Below are 16,179 nucleotides of genomic sequence, written 5' to 3'. Positions count from 1 at the left end.
ACAGTTCCATATATTACTCAGCACTCATCAAGATTAGTGTACACTTAATCTCTATCACCTATATCACCCATCCCCACACCCCTCCCCTCTGGTAACCTCCATTTGTTCTCTGTAGTTAAGAATCCATTTTTTGGTTTGTCTCTCTCTCTCTCTCTTTTTTTTTTTTTTTAATTTGTTCATTTGTTTTGTTTCTTAAATTCCACATACAAATGAAATCATATTGTATTTGTCTTTCTCTGACTTTGCTTAACATTACGCTCTCTAGATCTGCTCATGTTCTTGCAAATGGCAAGACTTCATTATTTTTTTTTATGTCTGAATCATATTCCATTGTATATATATACCACATCTTCTTTATCCATTCATCTATTGATGGACACATGGGTTGCTTCCATAGTTTGGTTATTGTAAATAATGCTTCAATAAACATAATATCACATAGCTCTTCAAATTCATGTTTTGTTTTTTTTTTTTAATATTCTTTGGGTAAATACCCAGTAGTGCAATTACTGAACTGTAGAGTAGTTGTTTTTAACTTTGTAAGGAACCTCCATAATGTCTTCCAAAGTGGCTGCCTCAGTTTGTATTCCTACCAACAGTGTAAGAGAATTCCTTTTTCTCCACATCCTTATCAATACATCTCCACATCCTTATCAATACAACTATTCATTGAGATTTTAACCCTTCTGACAGGTGTGAGGTGATATTTCACTGTAGTTTTGATTCACACTTCCCTGATAGTGACAATTAATGTTGAACATCTTTTCATGTGTCTGTTGGCTTTCTGGATATCTTCCTTGGAGAGATGTTTATTCATGTCTTCTGCCCATTTTTAATTGGATTATTTGGTTTTTTTGCTGTTGAGTTGTGTAAGTTCTTTATATGTTTCTGATCTTAACCTTTTACCAGATATGTCACTTAGAAATATCTTGTCCCATTCAATATGTTGTCTTTTAGTTTTGTTGGTTACTTCCTTTGTTGTACAGATCTTTTTATTTTGATGTAGTCACCAAAATTTATTTTTGCTTGTGTTTTTCTTGTCTCAAGAGATGTATCTAGAAAGATGTTGCTATGGCCAATGTCAGATAAATTACTCTTTGTGCTCTCTTCTAGGATTTCTATAGTTTCAGGTCTCACATTTAGGTCTTTAGTGCATTTTGTGTTTATTTATGTGTATGGTATAAGAAAGTGGTCCAGTTTCATTCTTTTTCATGTAGCTGTCCAGTCTTCCCAAAACCATTTGTTGAAGAGACTGTCTTTTTCCCCATTGAATATTCTTGCCTCTTTTGTTGAAAATTAGTTAACTATATATAATGGTGAGTTTGAGGTCTATACTTTGTTTAGACACCTAGTAAATGTATATTCAAGAATGAAATAATGAGCAATTATCATGAGGATGAACTGAGCTTTTTATTTAGACTTCATAAATAGTGTTTTATTTCTATTAATATATAGAAATAAAAATATATTTGTTATTAGAAAAAATCACTATGTTCATTTACCAAAGATTGCAAACTTAAGTTTCAGTCTCTAAACTTGACCAAAGTCAAATTGGGTGTGTTATCTTCAGTGCATGCATGGCCTTTGTTTATTTTATTTTTAATGGTTTAATCATATCATTCACATAATATTGTGCTCTTTTCATATAACTTTACTGAATAAACATTAATTCTAAATTAGTGTTTTATATTTCCAACATGTGTAGTCTATTGCATCATGTCTGCATCACCATTTAATAGTCACTTATGTATGGGCTCTTGGGTTGTTTATACACATTTACTACTATACATAATAATATTATGAATATATTTATACACAAAATTTTATTCATATTTATTATTATACTCTCAGGATAGTCAATTGGAAAATGAATTACTGCTAAAAGGGTAGAAATATTTGAAAGAACCTTGATTCTAATTACTAATTATTTTCTGTATGCAAGTTACAGTGTTACTAACAAATTTAGTACCAATTTCATGGAATACTTTAACATTATGTATTCCTAATTTATTAAATGAACATGATGTATCACTGTTCTAATTTTGTTTAGTAGAAAAATAATGGGACTGCATCTTTTTTGTATTATTTTGATACATACATGCTCTATTAAAACCATAAAGAGGTTAATATAGTAATATGTACAAATCTCCTTATAGCAAATCTCCTATAAGCACTCAGCACTTTTCTTTTTAGAAGACTAGACATATTGTTCTGTAACCTCCCAGTCCATTTCTTCTAGCAATTACATACAAATGCATTAAATATATAGTATTCTTTTAAATCTGGTATGTACTTCTTTAAACATTAACTGTTTTGGAGATACCAGTAGGTCATTACTAATAACCTATCATTTTTATAGCTGCAGTATGAGATTTCATTTGGCAGATGCTTCATAGTGTATTTAAGTATTCCTTTATTGTTTGACATTTAAATTATTTCTAAATTTCCTATTGTAACCAGTGCTGGAGTGAATATCCTTGTGCATGCTACTTTGTGGTCATTTATGAGCATTTATTAAGAGGAGATACTGAGAGGCATCATTGCTTCCTTAAATCAGAGTCATATTTTAATTTTAAGAGGTAATATCAAATTATTCTCTAAAAAGCCCAAGGTAACTATGCTTCCACCAGTAGCATGTGAAAGAACATATTTGATCACATCCTTATCAGTGCTGGGTTTAAACACACTTTATCACTGTAGATAATGTAGATTGCTAAAAATAAATATCACATTCTTTCTTGTTTTAACTTAATTCACCTAATTCCTTATGAAGTTTTGAAAGTTTGATGTTAAAAGGCCATTAATTCTCCCCTCATGTGAGGAATAGCTATTTGGTGACTAATTTTTCTTTTTAATATTTTGCTTTTTCTGATTTTAGTAATTTCTTATACAGTCAGAATATTGACTTTTTCTGTTATATTTGCTCATTTTATAGTTTGCATTAACCATTGTTTGTTCATTCAAAAACTGTAGTCACTTTTATCAAGTTTCACTTCTAGACTTCTAGAATATGGGATCTTGCTTAAAAAGGTATCATCTTCCTCAATATTTAAATATTTGATGCTTGTAATGCTATTATAATACTTCTGTTTAATACTGATCTGTTATTATTTTATCATAATTTCAACCCTTTCATCTCTCTAGATACTACTTTGTGTAAAAAATGAGATATATATACATTTTTCTGACATAGCTGATTATCTCAAAATATTATATAGCTTATATCTTCTCTACAGATTTCAATAACAATCTTTTTTATATTTTTAACTTTCACATATCATATGAGTCTGCTTCTGAAATTTTTATTCTATTCCACCAATATTCTTATGTATTGCTGAAACACCACTGGATCATGGCCAGTATTGAAATGTGTATTTTATTTTATTTTATTTTTTGAAATGTGTATTTTAAAAATAAGAGGAATGTACTAGCCACTGCAATGAAAAATATGAAGACAAGTAGGTTAGAAATTGCAAAGGAGAAGTAAATTATTCATCTGTAAAAATGCTATAACTGAACATAAGTAACACTAGAATACCAGCTAAAAACATACTAGGAAAATAGAATAATCCAAATGTTAAGGGGCACAAATACAATATTCAGATATTAATAACTTTATAAATAAAAACACACAGAAGATATAATGGAAAAAAGAATCCATTAATATTAGTAAGCAAAAGGTAAAATACCTATGAATATATCTAAGAACAAATCAATTTTTCTTGGTAAAGCAATTATATGAATCAAATAAGTAAAAACATATATCACATTATTTTAAAATATTATAACCTGGTTAATATGTAAATGTACTAAACCCCCTCAAAATATCAACATTTCAAAATTAGATAAGCTGATTCTAAAATGTGAGATAAAAGTACTAATCACGTTCTAACTTGATAAACTGATTGAAAAGTTTATGGAACATCACACAAACTCAACAATAGCCAATAAATTTTGAGGAAAAAAATTGTTAGGTTCATTCTCCTGGATATTTATACATATTATATAGGTTCAATGAATAAAATAGTGCAACATGTATCTGTGATGAAAGAAATAGAACGATCATAGACTAAATGCCAAGTGACATTCCAAGTCAGTTGAAAGTGATGTACTATCCAATAAAATAGGAGCCTAGATATCTATCTTAAGAATAATTTTAAAAAGGGGGGGGCACCTGGGTGTCTTAGTCAGTCATGCGTCTACCATGAGCTCAGGTCATGATCCCAGGGTCCTGGGATGGAGCCTCAAATCTGGCTCTTGGCTCAGCAGGAAGCCTGCTTCTCCCTCTCCTTTTATCCCTCTCCCTACTGTGCTCTCTCGCCTGCTCTCTCTCTCTCTCAAATAACTAAATAAAATCTTTAAAAAAAATAGTTAAAAAAAAACAACAGTCGAACCATTACCTTATATGATAGATTGTTATTCTAATGAGTATCAATGTCTGTGGGTAGTTCCCTTGCACTCTGACCACGGGCATGTGATTTCTTTATGTCCATGCAACACAAGCAAACATGAGTCAAGCAGAGACTTGACAAAAGCTTTCCCTAGTAGAACTTGGCAGTCACCTGTAAAAGAAATCTTTGAGCATCCCTGAGGAGAGAAAACCACATGGAGAGAGGAAGGCTCAACCATCCCAGGCTTCTTTGTTGAGTTCAGCCACCAACCAACCCCCAGTTTAATGAGGCCACATGAGTACACATATTAAGGAAGCTGATTAAGTAAAATATAGCAGATCATACAATTGATTTCTGATGAATGACTATAAGTAGTACAGTAAAAATGCACAGAGCAACATGAATATATCTTTTAAAAATGTAGTGTGAAAGAAAAAAAAGACACAATATGAGATACATATCATATATACTGTCATTTGTATGAATGAAAAATGCAAACAAACAAAAATCCTCCCCTTTCGCTTACTCTTGCATACCTGAGAACACACACAGATTAATAAAAGTAAAAAAAAAAAAATTACCAAATCCAGGTAAATTTTTAAAGATATATTGCAAACCCTTAGTCTGTTAAGTAACAATTACTCAAGCAGCTTTGCTCTTACCTGAAAAAAAATACAGAAGCAATGGGAAAATAATAAAACAACCGCTGGTATTAATCATGTGCGTAACTTTTACCACATGATTTCTAACTTAGTTTTGCTAACATAACAAAATTCCACAGACTGGGTGGTTTAAACAACAGAAGTTTCTTTCTCACAGTTTTAGAGTTTGGGATGTCAGAAATCAGAGTGCCAACATGTTTGGATTCTGGTGAGAGTCCTCTTCCTGGATTATGCCTGATTGCTGCCTTAAGCTGTGTCTCTCATGGCAGAGAGAGAGAGAAAAGGGGAGAGAGAGATCATATCTTCATGTCTCTTCTATCAAGGGCACCAGTTCCATTCAGAAGGGCTCTACCCTGATGACTTAATTCCCTCCCCCAAATTTCCACCTCCAAATAACATCACTTTGGGAATTAGACCTTCAACATAAGAATTTCAGGTGTGGGGGAGACATAATTCAGTCATAGCTTCCCACCCCTAATCTCTCAAAATTCATATCTTTCTCACATGAAAAAAAAATTATTTTATCCTAGAGTCCCAAAGGACTTAACTAGTTCCAGCATCAATTCTAAAGTTGAACATCCAAAATCTTACCTAAATGTCATCTAAATTAGATATGGGAAAGACTCAGGTCTGATTCACACTGAGGCAAAATTCCTTTCTAGCTGTGAACCTATGAAATCAAATATATTATGTGCTTCCCAAATGAAATGGTGGGGCAGGCAGAAGATAGACATCCTACTCCAAAAGGGAGCAATAAGAGAGGAAAAAGTAATGATAAGTCTGAAATAAGTCTAAAATCTGGCAAAGCAACCTCCATGAGATTTTAAGGCTTGAGAATAATTCTCTGACTTAATGTTCTGATTTCCAGCCCCACTGCGGTTGTGGTCTTGCCCCTACAGCTCTGCATGGTGCGGGTTTCATTTCCAAGGCTCTGGGTGATGTCTCGGCCCTTTTCAAATTGAGACAGAGCCCTAATAATCACTGAATCACCTTAGAATCATGTTTCCTTTATCTTGAAGAAGAATGCACATTCATATAGATATAGAGCTGTGTGGTCTTATCCTGTAAAATTCAAGAAGTCCAGCAATCTTCCTTTATTCCATTCTGTTTCTGTCTCCTCCAGTTCAAACTGGCAGTCTCCCTGCTAGGTGGCTGATTAGTTCTGTGGTTCACAACATGCTAATATCCTTATCAAAATTCTGGTCTTCCTCACTGGTAATGTTCTTTTCTGAGTATGCATTCCCTCCCTTCTTTTTTTGGTATTATAGACAGGCTAAGATCTCTCCAAATCTTTATGTTCTGGTTCCTTTTGCGTAACAATTCCTCTTTCAATCTATTTCTTTCTGCTTCCATTTTACTAAAAGCAATCAGGAGGAACCAAATCACTTCTTCAACACTTTGCTTTTAAGTCTCAGCTAAATATCCAATTTCATCATTCTCATGTTCTACTTTCCACAAAACACCAGAAATAACACAGTTTAACTAAATCCTCTGTTGCTTTATAGTAAAGATATGTCTTTCCTCCAGTTTCTAATAACATATCCCCCATTGACATCTAAGACCTCATCAGAATGTCCTTTACCAGCCACATTTCTACAATCTGTTCATGATTATTTATGTACTCTCTAAGAAGATAAAGGCTTCCTCTCCAGCTCTCTCCTTTCATTCCTGAGCTCTCACCAAGATCACTTTTAGTGACCCCAACCCAATATTATTGGGTTTTTCTAATGTGCACTTCAAAACGCCTCGAGCCTCTATGCCTTATCTGGTTCCAAAGCCTCATCCACACTTTCAGAAACCTGTTGTAACAGCACCTCATTTCTGGTACCAACGATGTTTTAGTCAGTTCAGGCTGCTTTAACAAAATATCACAGACAGGATGGCTTAAACGACAGAAATGTATTTATCACAGTTCTGGAGGCTAGGAAGTCAGAGATCAGGATGTCAACCTGTTTAGATTCTGGAGAGAGCCTTCCTTCTAGTTTGCAGAATGCCATCATCTTACTCTGTCCTCACATGGCAGAGAGAGAGAGAAAGAGAGAGAGAGAGAGATCATCTCTCTTATGTCTCTTCTTTTAAGGACACTAATCTAATCCATGAAGGCTCACCTCCATAACCTAATTTATTTCCAAAGGCCCCACCTCCAAATGCCATTACAGTGGGATTTGAACTTCAACATATGAATTTGTTCGGGGCTTGTGGGAGTGGGATACAAACATTTAGTACATAGCAATTATTAAAAATATTTTACCAGTAACTAAAGGTAAGAGACATTTTCTGACACTTTACAGGAAGTAAGAAAATGCTATCACTTTAGGGGGGGAAATAAATCAAGAATGCTTTCTCACAGCTTGGAAAGTTACAAAATTTTCCTTTATCCATTGTCACGTGATCCCATTTAGGAACTAAACATATATGCCACAATCATCACTCCATATAGCTCTGTAACTTCACTGGAATTGAGTTTTTCAAGACTCTTTGGCCAAGGAAATCTGTGGTTGCTGTTTTGCATTTCTATTCCCAGGTACACATTCCACCTTTCTCCACCTTGCTCTCTATCCCAGAAGGCTGGCTAATAGGGTTTCTGGTTGGTTGGGCCAATGAAAAGCCTGACTGGAGATTGCATGAAGGAGGAACATGAGACCAGACTGTAGAATACCCCCTACCTTCCCACTCTCTATCCCCTCACTCCCCACCATGTGTGCTGTTTTGTAGGTGACCAGCTGTTTCTTTAGATCACAGGTAACAAAACACCACAAAACACATCTCTCCACATAACTCCCTCCTACCCAGATAGAGCAGTGACAACAGCCATATTGTTACTCTCCACATATTACTACATTATCCCTTGTGACCAGTTTCTATTTCACAGTAAACAGTCTCTTTATCATACCCTCCTTGATTTATTCTAATTGAAATTTATTCCTTCCCTTCTGGGATCCAGACTAATATAAACTCTCTCTTCACGTGAAAGCATAGCATAACTGAAATGTAAATTAGTAGCTGAAACAGAGATGTAGCTACACCCATCCTTCCTCTCATCTTTGAAGAGGCTCCCTAAACACTTTTTGAAAGTCAGGGCATCCAATTATAAGCACTCCTGTGCTTGACTATAATTACCTTAAGGATAGGAGCCATGTATTTCCTTTCCATTTCCTTCATAAGGTTGTACAAAGTGTGCTGAACATAGCAGCTTGTGAATAATACTGAATTGGGTCACACGGTATCTGGAACCCAACTCATGACAGACCTAGTTTCTTACTGAATTTTTTTTCACCCATCATTTCTGTTTGCCAGGTATGCAATGGTCACTTTGGTAGTGTTTTTTTTTTTTTTTTGATTCACAGATTTTGCTCTTGCCTTTGTTTTACCTTCCTTTTGTATTTCCACGTCTGCGCTCACAAATTATTTCCCATTCTTCTAATTACTATCTCCACTTCTACAATGTCATCCCTGTTCCATTTGCCAATTCCTGCATAAACCATGCCTGGATTAGAAAAATGGGTAAGATCCATGAGGCTCCTATTCTCAGATTTTCATGTGCTTTTCCAGAACCAGGTCAGAAGAGCAAGCAATCTTTTAAAATGCTATCTGAAAATATAGTTGTCAGTTTTTTCTTTCTTTCTTTCTTTCTTTCTTTCTTTCTTTCTTTCTTTCTTTCTTTCTCTCTTTCTTTCTTTCTTTCTTTTTTTCTTTTTCTTTTTTTTCCCTAAGCTCTTAAGTTCTTCAGAAAGAGGTGGGGGATTTTGGTTTTAGAAATATGGTCTGTAGTATATACGTAGTGCATGGAATTCTTAATAAATCTTTTTTTTTTTTTTTTTTTAATGTCCTGGCCTCTAGAAGTGATATACCTTTAGGTACTGTATTAATTCTGTTGAGCCATTAGACATCCTGGATATACTATAATTAAATTATGCATTTATGTTTCAATTTGGCCTACAGATCCAAACAATATGATACCAGAGAAGGACAAAAATAGGGAATTTAGTATTCAGAAACACAGTCTATTTTTTAAAGAAAAAAATTCCTAAAACTGAAAGTAGGGAAAGTAACGTTAAAATCTTTAATATAGAATTTCTATAATATACTTATAAAAGGCAAGTAGGAGGCATCCTGTGGCTTATTTTAGCTTTTCCAACCTATGTTTTGAAAACAGAGAACTTCAAAGTTGTATGATCTCTCAAATACATCTAAGCATTAGGTCTATTCAGAAACTGTCCTTGCTCTGGTTGTAAATCTTCACTAAATGTGTCAATTCTATTTCTCTGTGTCTCCCATCTCCCGAATATGAATGTGACCACTGTTTATGAACAAGTATGTTTTACTGAGCTATTTATGTGAAGTTCAGATAAAAACTAAATCCTCTGGTACTTGTGTAGGAACAGCATTCAATCTTTTCTTACAAGGGTCAGTCTGGGATAATAGAAAACAACTAAATGTAAAGGAATTCATAAACTAGTGAATGATGGCTTATGTCAGATTTATGCTTTGAGTCCATGAAAACTCTCTTTCAGCTGTAACATAATGGAAGATGTCATTTCAACAGCACATTGCATGTGTGAGTTTATATACTAATTATGTGGAGAAGAGGTTATAATTTCAGTTTCTTTTCTGTTAAGTATCTCTTAGTGTCCAATTGGAAAAACGTGATAACTATAATCCAGTTAGAAAAGAAGGGTCTTAATAATCTTGCTCATTATTATTATGAAACACTAAGTACTAGATCATAAGTTTTAGATGTAGATTTTCACAAGTAAAATCCCATTACAAGTAATTCCTAGGGCTGTTGAAGTTATTCTGTCCTGGAATTTCATATTTTCTATTATTAAGACATCAGAAAAGTTCTGGGAAATGCTTTTGTTTTAGGTGTGGATTGCAGCAGTGTTGTTTTTATTACAGGATAGAGTGTCTGAGTAATCCCATGTTCAGACACCTCCAATATGCAGGGACATAGCTCAGTGGTAGAGCATTTGATGGCACGTACACCCAGTCTTGCATTTACCACTTCCCATTTGCGTCCATTGATATACATAGAAATGCTTGTTTTAAAATTTAAGGAGGTTTAGAAGATGGGTTATGAGGAAAGCTGTCATGTACGGATGGATCAGGAACACTTCCCAGCTGGTAGTATGGGGGTTGATCTCAGCGGGTAAATACTGAAAGTTGGCAGTAAAGAGAGTTGTTCAGGTGAGAATCTATGAGGACTCTGGGGAAAGACCATACTATATTAAGACTCAGGAGATTAAAAAAAATTGTTATTGTGCAAATGTTATGAGATTCTTTCACACCACGCTTTAGAGTATTAACACTGTTGGCACTTATCATGGCAAATTAATACAGGTTATTAATTGCCATTACAAGATTCTTTCAGTAGCATCTCCGAAAGCAGAATTGGGGTAGAATAACATGGCAGATGCTATGGAGTGACAATAACCGGGAAATTGCTCTGAAAGATTCTCTGTGACCAGACCCATTCAGGAACTGAGCAAGAGATATGGGGAAATCAGTCATTACTCAGATGCAAGGAATGCACGTGGTCTTGTGGGATGTGGTCTTCGAGCAACTCTTTAATAGACATCATAGTATTGCAGCCATGCTTCTCTCTAAATACCTGTTCTTTTCCCCTCTCTGCCAAATAACTTCTTTCACAAGTCTCTTGAATTGCCATGATATACTCTGATTGCAATTCTCCATGTCGGTAGATATCCATGTCTTAAAGTCTGCCTCAAATTTTCCTGTTACTCTAAGTGAAAATTCTTGAGTAAGACAGGTATCTATTTCAAATCCCGTCCTCTGTGCCGAGGTCAAAATCACCCAGCACACCATGCTCACTGCTTCATGCGCTCAGTGAGAACTGAGCAGCACCTCTAAAGAAGATGGAGTGAGCTAGACTGCCTTCCTTCTTAAAAATGTGAGAGATTTGTAATTGGGTAAAGGGTGTACTAGCCATAGAACCTGTTGTCAGTAGTGAGAGCAAGAATAAAAATGTGGATTTCTATTACAAATGTGGTATCTGCTGAATTTGCAAGGGGAAAAATCCTGCCACATTGGAGTAACACAATGTGCTTATTTAAAGAAAAAAAACAAAAACAAAAACAAGATGGGAATACTGGCTATACAGAAAAACTGATAATTTGTTTCTGTTCTTCCCATTTATGAAGTGTAATAATCTGTAGTCCCATAGGAAATATCATATTGTGTTCATAAGGGGAAAATTATGTTACTTAATGTATAAAGCATAGGCAAGTTCTGTTTATTGATAATGTACTGTTTGCCTGGTAACACACATTTAACTTCTAAAAGTTAAAAAGTTAACAGTTAACTTCTAAAAGTTCAAGCAAGGTAATGCTTTTGTCCTTTTTCTTCTAACAAAGGAATTTAAACTCATGGAGGTCAAGGACTTTACATAAGGTCAGCTACCTATTATATCAAAAAACTGGAACACCAAACTAAATCACCCTGGGTTGAAAATTTTTATTGCTTCCAAAATAAGAAGTTACCTTGTATGAATCACTTCAGGACCTTACCTTAAAGTACAAAAGCAGTAATTAAAGTTGAACTTCTTAAAATCTTTATAATAAATTAGATTGATTACACTTCAGAAAAATAAAATAATTTATAAATGAAAAACATTGTCCTGATTCTCACCAAGTCCAACAACAAATCCACACAATGCCGTTACCGAGGGGGTCACACTTTCCTAGCTTTATTCATTTCCTAGTAAAAGCAGTGATTCCAAGAGTAAGTTTTAACTTTCATTTCTTACAGTCTGCAACTCCCTATACATATTCTAACAAATATTAGACAAACTATATTAGGCTTAGTCCGGGGCAGGATTTTATTATACTAAACAGGCATGAAAGTTGAGAACCTCGTAAATATTAATCACAGACTAATGATCAGTGGGAGATTTTTGAATATCAATCTGTACTAGGGGGAAATTTTGAATTAGAGACATCACTTCCTACCCAATAAATCAGTAGTGAAAAATTGAAGGCATTCTCGTGCATCTGCTTATGTAGCTAGATCTCTAGTCCTAAAGGAGCATGCAGCATGGATGCCAAAATAGATGTGATTTTATTGCCCCACATGGAGGTTTTGCATTTTTAACTGGACCTTCTCTTAAAATTTTAATTACCTTCAAAAGAAGCTGGGTTGTATCACAAAAAACTTGAGTGCATTCTTCAGTATTAGAGTTAAAATAGTTCAAGAGTAGTTAAAGCTTGTCACACTCTTCTTCATTAGCATTCACAAACCATTGCCCAAAGGGATTGGAAGACTCAAGGTTAAAAGAGGAGCTGAAATGCCAAAACTTGATAGGCTTGTTGCTTTTATTAAATGTGCATATTACTGCTTTTGTCTCTGGGAACATGTACAATGCGTAACATAAAAGAAAGACAGTATTTTCCATCATTATTCAAAATCTCATAAATCATACCAGATACAATCACATACATACTTCTGTATCCTTAATGATTGTCCATTAATGGAAAATTATCCCTTTACAGTAATCAGAGTTAATTATTTATTAAGACAAGTATGAGAGTGGATAGTGATATCTAGGATTTTATGATATTTTTGAGGTTGACAAAAAATCATGGGGCACAGTTTTTGGTTTGAGGGTTTTGTTTTTGTTTTTGTTTTTCTTATTCTCTAATATTCAGGTAGTATTTGAAACCTGTGCTAGGCATTTATATTTTAATAGAAACATGTGGAAGTGATTTTTAATAGTACAAATTCTTCTTCATACCATTATAATAAAATGAAAATGTTATCCTAAATAGGTATGATGGGAGTTGTGACACAAACACAGTTATTAAGGGCACAGGAAAAGAGAAAGATTGAGGAAATGAGCCAGAAATGGTGAATGTCATTCTGAAATACACCAGAAATATTATTTTCAAAATGATTACTTTATTCCATCTCCTGTAAATAGAAAAAGCAATAATCACTAAGTTAAATGATAGTATAGTAAGATGCTATAATTAAACATTGATCACTAAGTTTTCCATTTTTATTACTAAAATTCCCAGAGTCATTGAGAGCAGGGAGAGTTATGTTGATCTGACATATTCCCAGTGCCTCATATTCAGTAGTTGTTCGATAAATATTTTTTAAAAAATTTAAAGGAGTAAGTGTACATTGTAGTTTTTCTTTTGTATGGATGTTGTAATCTCTCTAAAGACAACAAATAGTTTTTTCACAAATGTTTAAATTAGCTAAAATTGTAATATGGGGTTTCCCAACTATATGTAATATAATAACATAGAAACGGTTACAACTTTACATCTATTTCAGTAAAATTTCTGCGGATGCACTTGTTGCCTTCCACAATTACAGCACAAAGACTGATTTTTTGAGAACATTCATCTTATCCTTTCTATAATATTAAAGATGAGTTTATTTGAGGGGCTTGCCATATGCTTATATTTGAAATTTTAAGGAGTTGTTACCCTGAGTTCATTATAGTTATGTATTATGTGTAGAAGTGGTTATTTTTACATAAATAAAATTTTGAGTGAGGATTAGCATATTAAAAATGAATTGCAAAGGTGAAAATAATTACCTTTAGAGTTTCTGTTTTATTGTGCCACAAGTCATCTTATGTTGAATTTTTTTTCATTTATGAGCACATTCATTATAACAATAGACCCCCCCCCCCGTTTTTTTTATGGAGTCTTTGAAAATACTAGTATGTGTTTTAATCGATATTATTAAGGGAAACAAAAGTAAGTGTCCTTCAAAATTTTATTGGCCAGTATCCATTTTGGATGTAATTTTCTATACTACTCTCCATCTCATTTTATCTTATTTAACTTATTTTTCCTAAAAACCCACTGGTGTTATAGGTCATAGTTACAAAATATATTTATATTTGTCACAGGGACTTAAAATAATTTGCAGCTAGAATTCAGGACAAATGCTTTGAAAAGCACAGAAATAATTAAAGACACTACCAAAACAAATAAGAAATATTTATTTTTAAATAACTTTAACAGAAAAAATCATAAATCTTTAAGGTTCATTGTTGTTCAATATACGATAACAAATATAATGCAGGTATATCACTAAAAATGATAATATAAGTATAGAAAGGTTGAAAAATGTAACCTGTATTTAAAACTTAAAATAAAAGAGTGTTAAAATCATAAAAGTAGTTAATCAAGGCAATCTTAAAATCTAATAAATAGAAGTTTAATAGTTCTATACCAAAAACAAACAAACAAACAAAAAAAAAAACAAAAAAAAAACACCACCAACAACAAAAACAAAACAAAAAACCCTCAGATGAAAATGAGAAAGATGTGGATAATTGTCTACGTAGTAATGAGTGTCAGACTTTTCAGATGGTCTTTGGACAAAATAAGAAGTAAATGAAGCAAGTATAATAGATATATATTCATGTCTTTTATTGTTGTTGACTTTAATAGCAGTAAACCAATCTTATTCAATATCAGAAGGATTAGAGACTCACAAAATAATGTTTACCTTTTTATGTATGGTAAAAGTAAAATCTGTTGTTCCAATTTACTTGATATATTGCTTTTAATTATTGTGTTTTCTACACCATGAGTTACAATTGTTTGGCTATAATGAAAAAATGACCTAGAGAAAAGAGGTGAAATGAACACAATTTAAAGTTTAATTCTAACACGATGGTGACACAAATTGCTGCACAGCCTGACAATTAATGCCTAGACTAGTGATGACCCTTTCTACCTGCCCACAATACATATTTATAAGGGAACCACTCTATAGTTTCTTGTCTAACTTTGGTTTTCATCTTTTCAGGTTTGGATTTATTCTTCATAAAGATGAAGCTGCACTACAAAAAATTGATCTTGAAACCATGTCATACATCAAGACAATTAACTTGATGGACTATAAGTGCATTCCTCAGTCATTGGCGTATACACATTTGGGAGGATACTACTTTATTGGCTGCAAACCTGACAGCACTGGGGCAATACCACCACAGCTTATGGTGGATGGTGTAACCGACTCAGTCATTGGATTCAATAGTGATGTGACAGGCACTCCCTATGTCTCTCCAGATGGGCACTATCTTATCAGCATTAATGATGTGAAAGGTCTTGTAAGGGTACAGTACATTACCATCAGAGGAGAAATACAAGAGGCTTTTGATATTCACACAAATCTGCACATATCTGATCTGGCATTTCAGCCATCCTTTACTGAAGCCCACCAATACAACATCTATGGTAGTTCAAGCACACAGACTGATGTGCTCTTTGTTGAGCTCTCCTCTGGGAAGGTTAAGATGATAAAGAGTCTTAAGGAACCACTCAAGGCAGAAGAATGGCCTTGGAACCAGAAGAACAGGCAAATCCAGGACAGTGGCTTGTTTGGTCAATACCTGATGACACCTTCCAAGGACTCTCTCTTTATACTAGATGGACGACTCAATAAGTTAAACTGTGAGATCACTGAAGTTGAGAAAGGAAATACAGTCATTTGGGTTGGAGATGCCTAGGAGCCCTATTAGATAACTACTGAATAAAGAGTTTTCCAGTGCATTGCACTTAATCTATTGTTTAAATTTACAGCTTAACTTTTCAAGATGATACCCTAGTCAAGCATAAGTTACTTGGTTGGCCAAATAAAATAGATTTTTTTTTTTTTTTGCAAAGATACACACAATTAGTACTATTGGTTGATTAGAAATACTTAAAACAACATTAAGAACTACATCAATCACAGGAATCAAATCTATAATTACATTTTAAGCTAATAAAATAGAAATTTAAATACATAAAAATAACTGCAGGGAATTTCAGATGACTTTAAGCACTATTTCATTTTGGGGGTGGCTTATCTCTTATTCTTTTCTCTTTTAGTATGCTTAAACTAGAAATAAAAAGGTATTGTGGAACCTTAAAATTCTTACTTCAAAATATTCTGTCCCATCCACTATATATAATCTTTTGTGCCTTGAAGGGAATGTCACAAGAGGAAAAGGTAGACTAAATGCTGCATTCTGAACTCCCCCATAACTATAAATCTTTTGTCATTAAAAGAGAAAAGTTTAACATCTCTTGCACTAAATCCTGTCTTTGACACTATTTTAAACCTCAGCAAAGTATCATTTGAAGGCATAAGTTGGC

At 33.7% G+C, this 16,179-nt stretch overlaps 1 protein-coding gene across 2 annotated transcripts in view; it reads left to right on the top strand.

Moving 5' to 3' along the window:
• Positions 1-15,904, top strand: part of FSTL5 (follistatin like 5) — a 723,315-nt gene extending 707,411 nt beyond the window's left edge. For both annotated transcript variants that reach the window (XM_032863481.1, XM_032863472.1), the window contains exon 16: positions 14,846-15,904. In XM_032863481.1, the coding sequence (XP_032719372.1) occupies positions 14,846-15,548 (703 nt within the window). In that variant the 3' untranslated portion in view covers positions 15,549-15,904. The remainder of the gene's footprint in view (positions 1-14,845) is intronic.
• The last annotated feature ends 275 nt before the right edge of the window (positions 15,905-16,179 follow it).

Source organism: Lontra canadensis, unplaced genomic scaffold (assembly GCF_010015895.1).
Source record: "Lontra canadensis isolate GAN:19392208 unplaced genomic scaffold, GSC_riverotter_1.0 scaffold1, whole genome shotgun sequence".
NCBI lineage: Eukaryota > Metazoa > Chordata > Mammalia > Carnivora > Mustelidae > Lontra > Lontra canadensis.
Note: the sequence above shows the minus strand (reverse complement) of the source record. Positions and strands in the feature narration are given on the sequence as shown.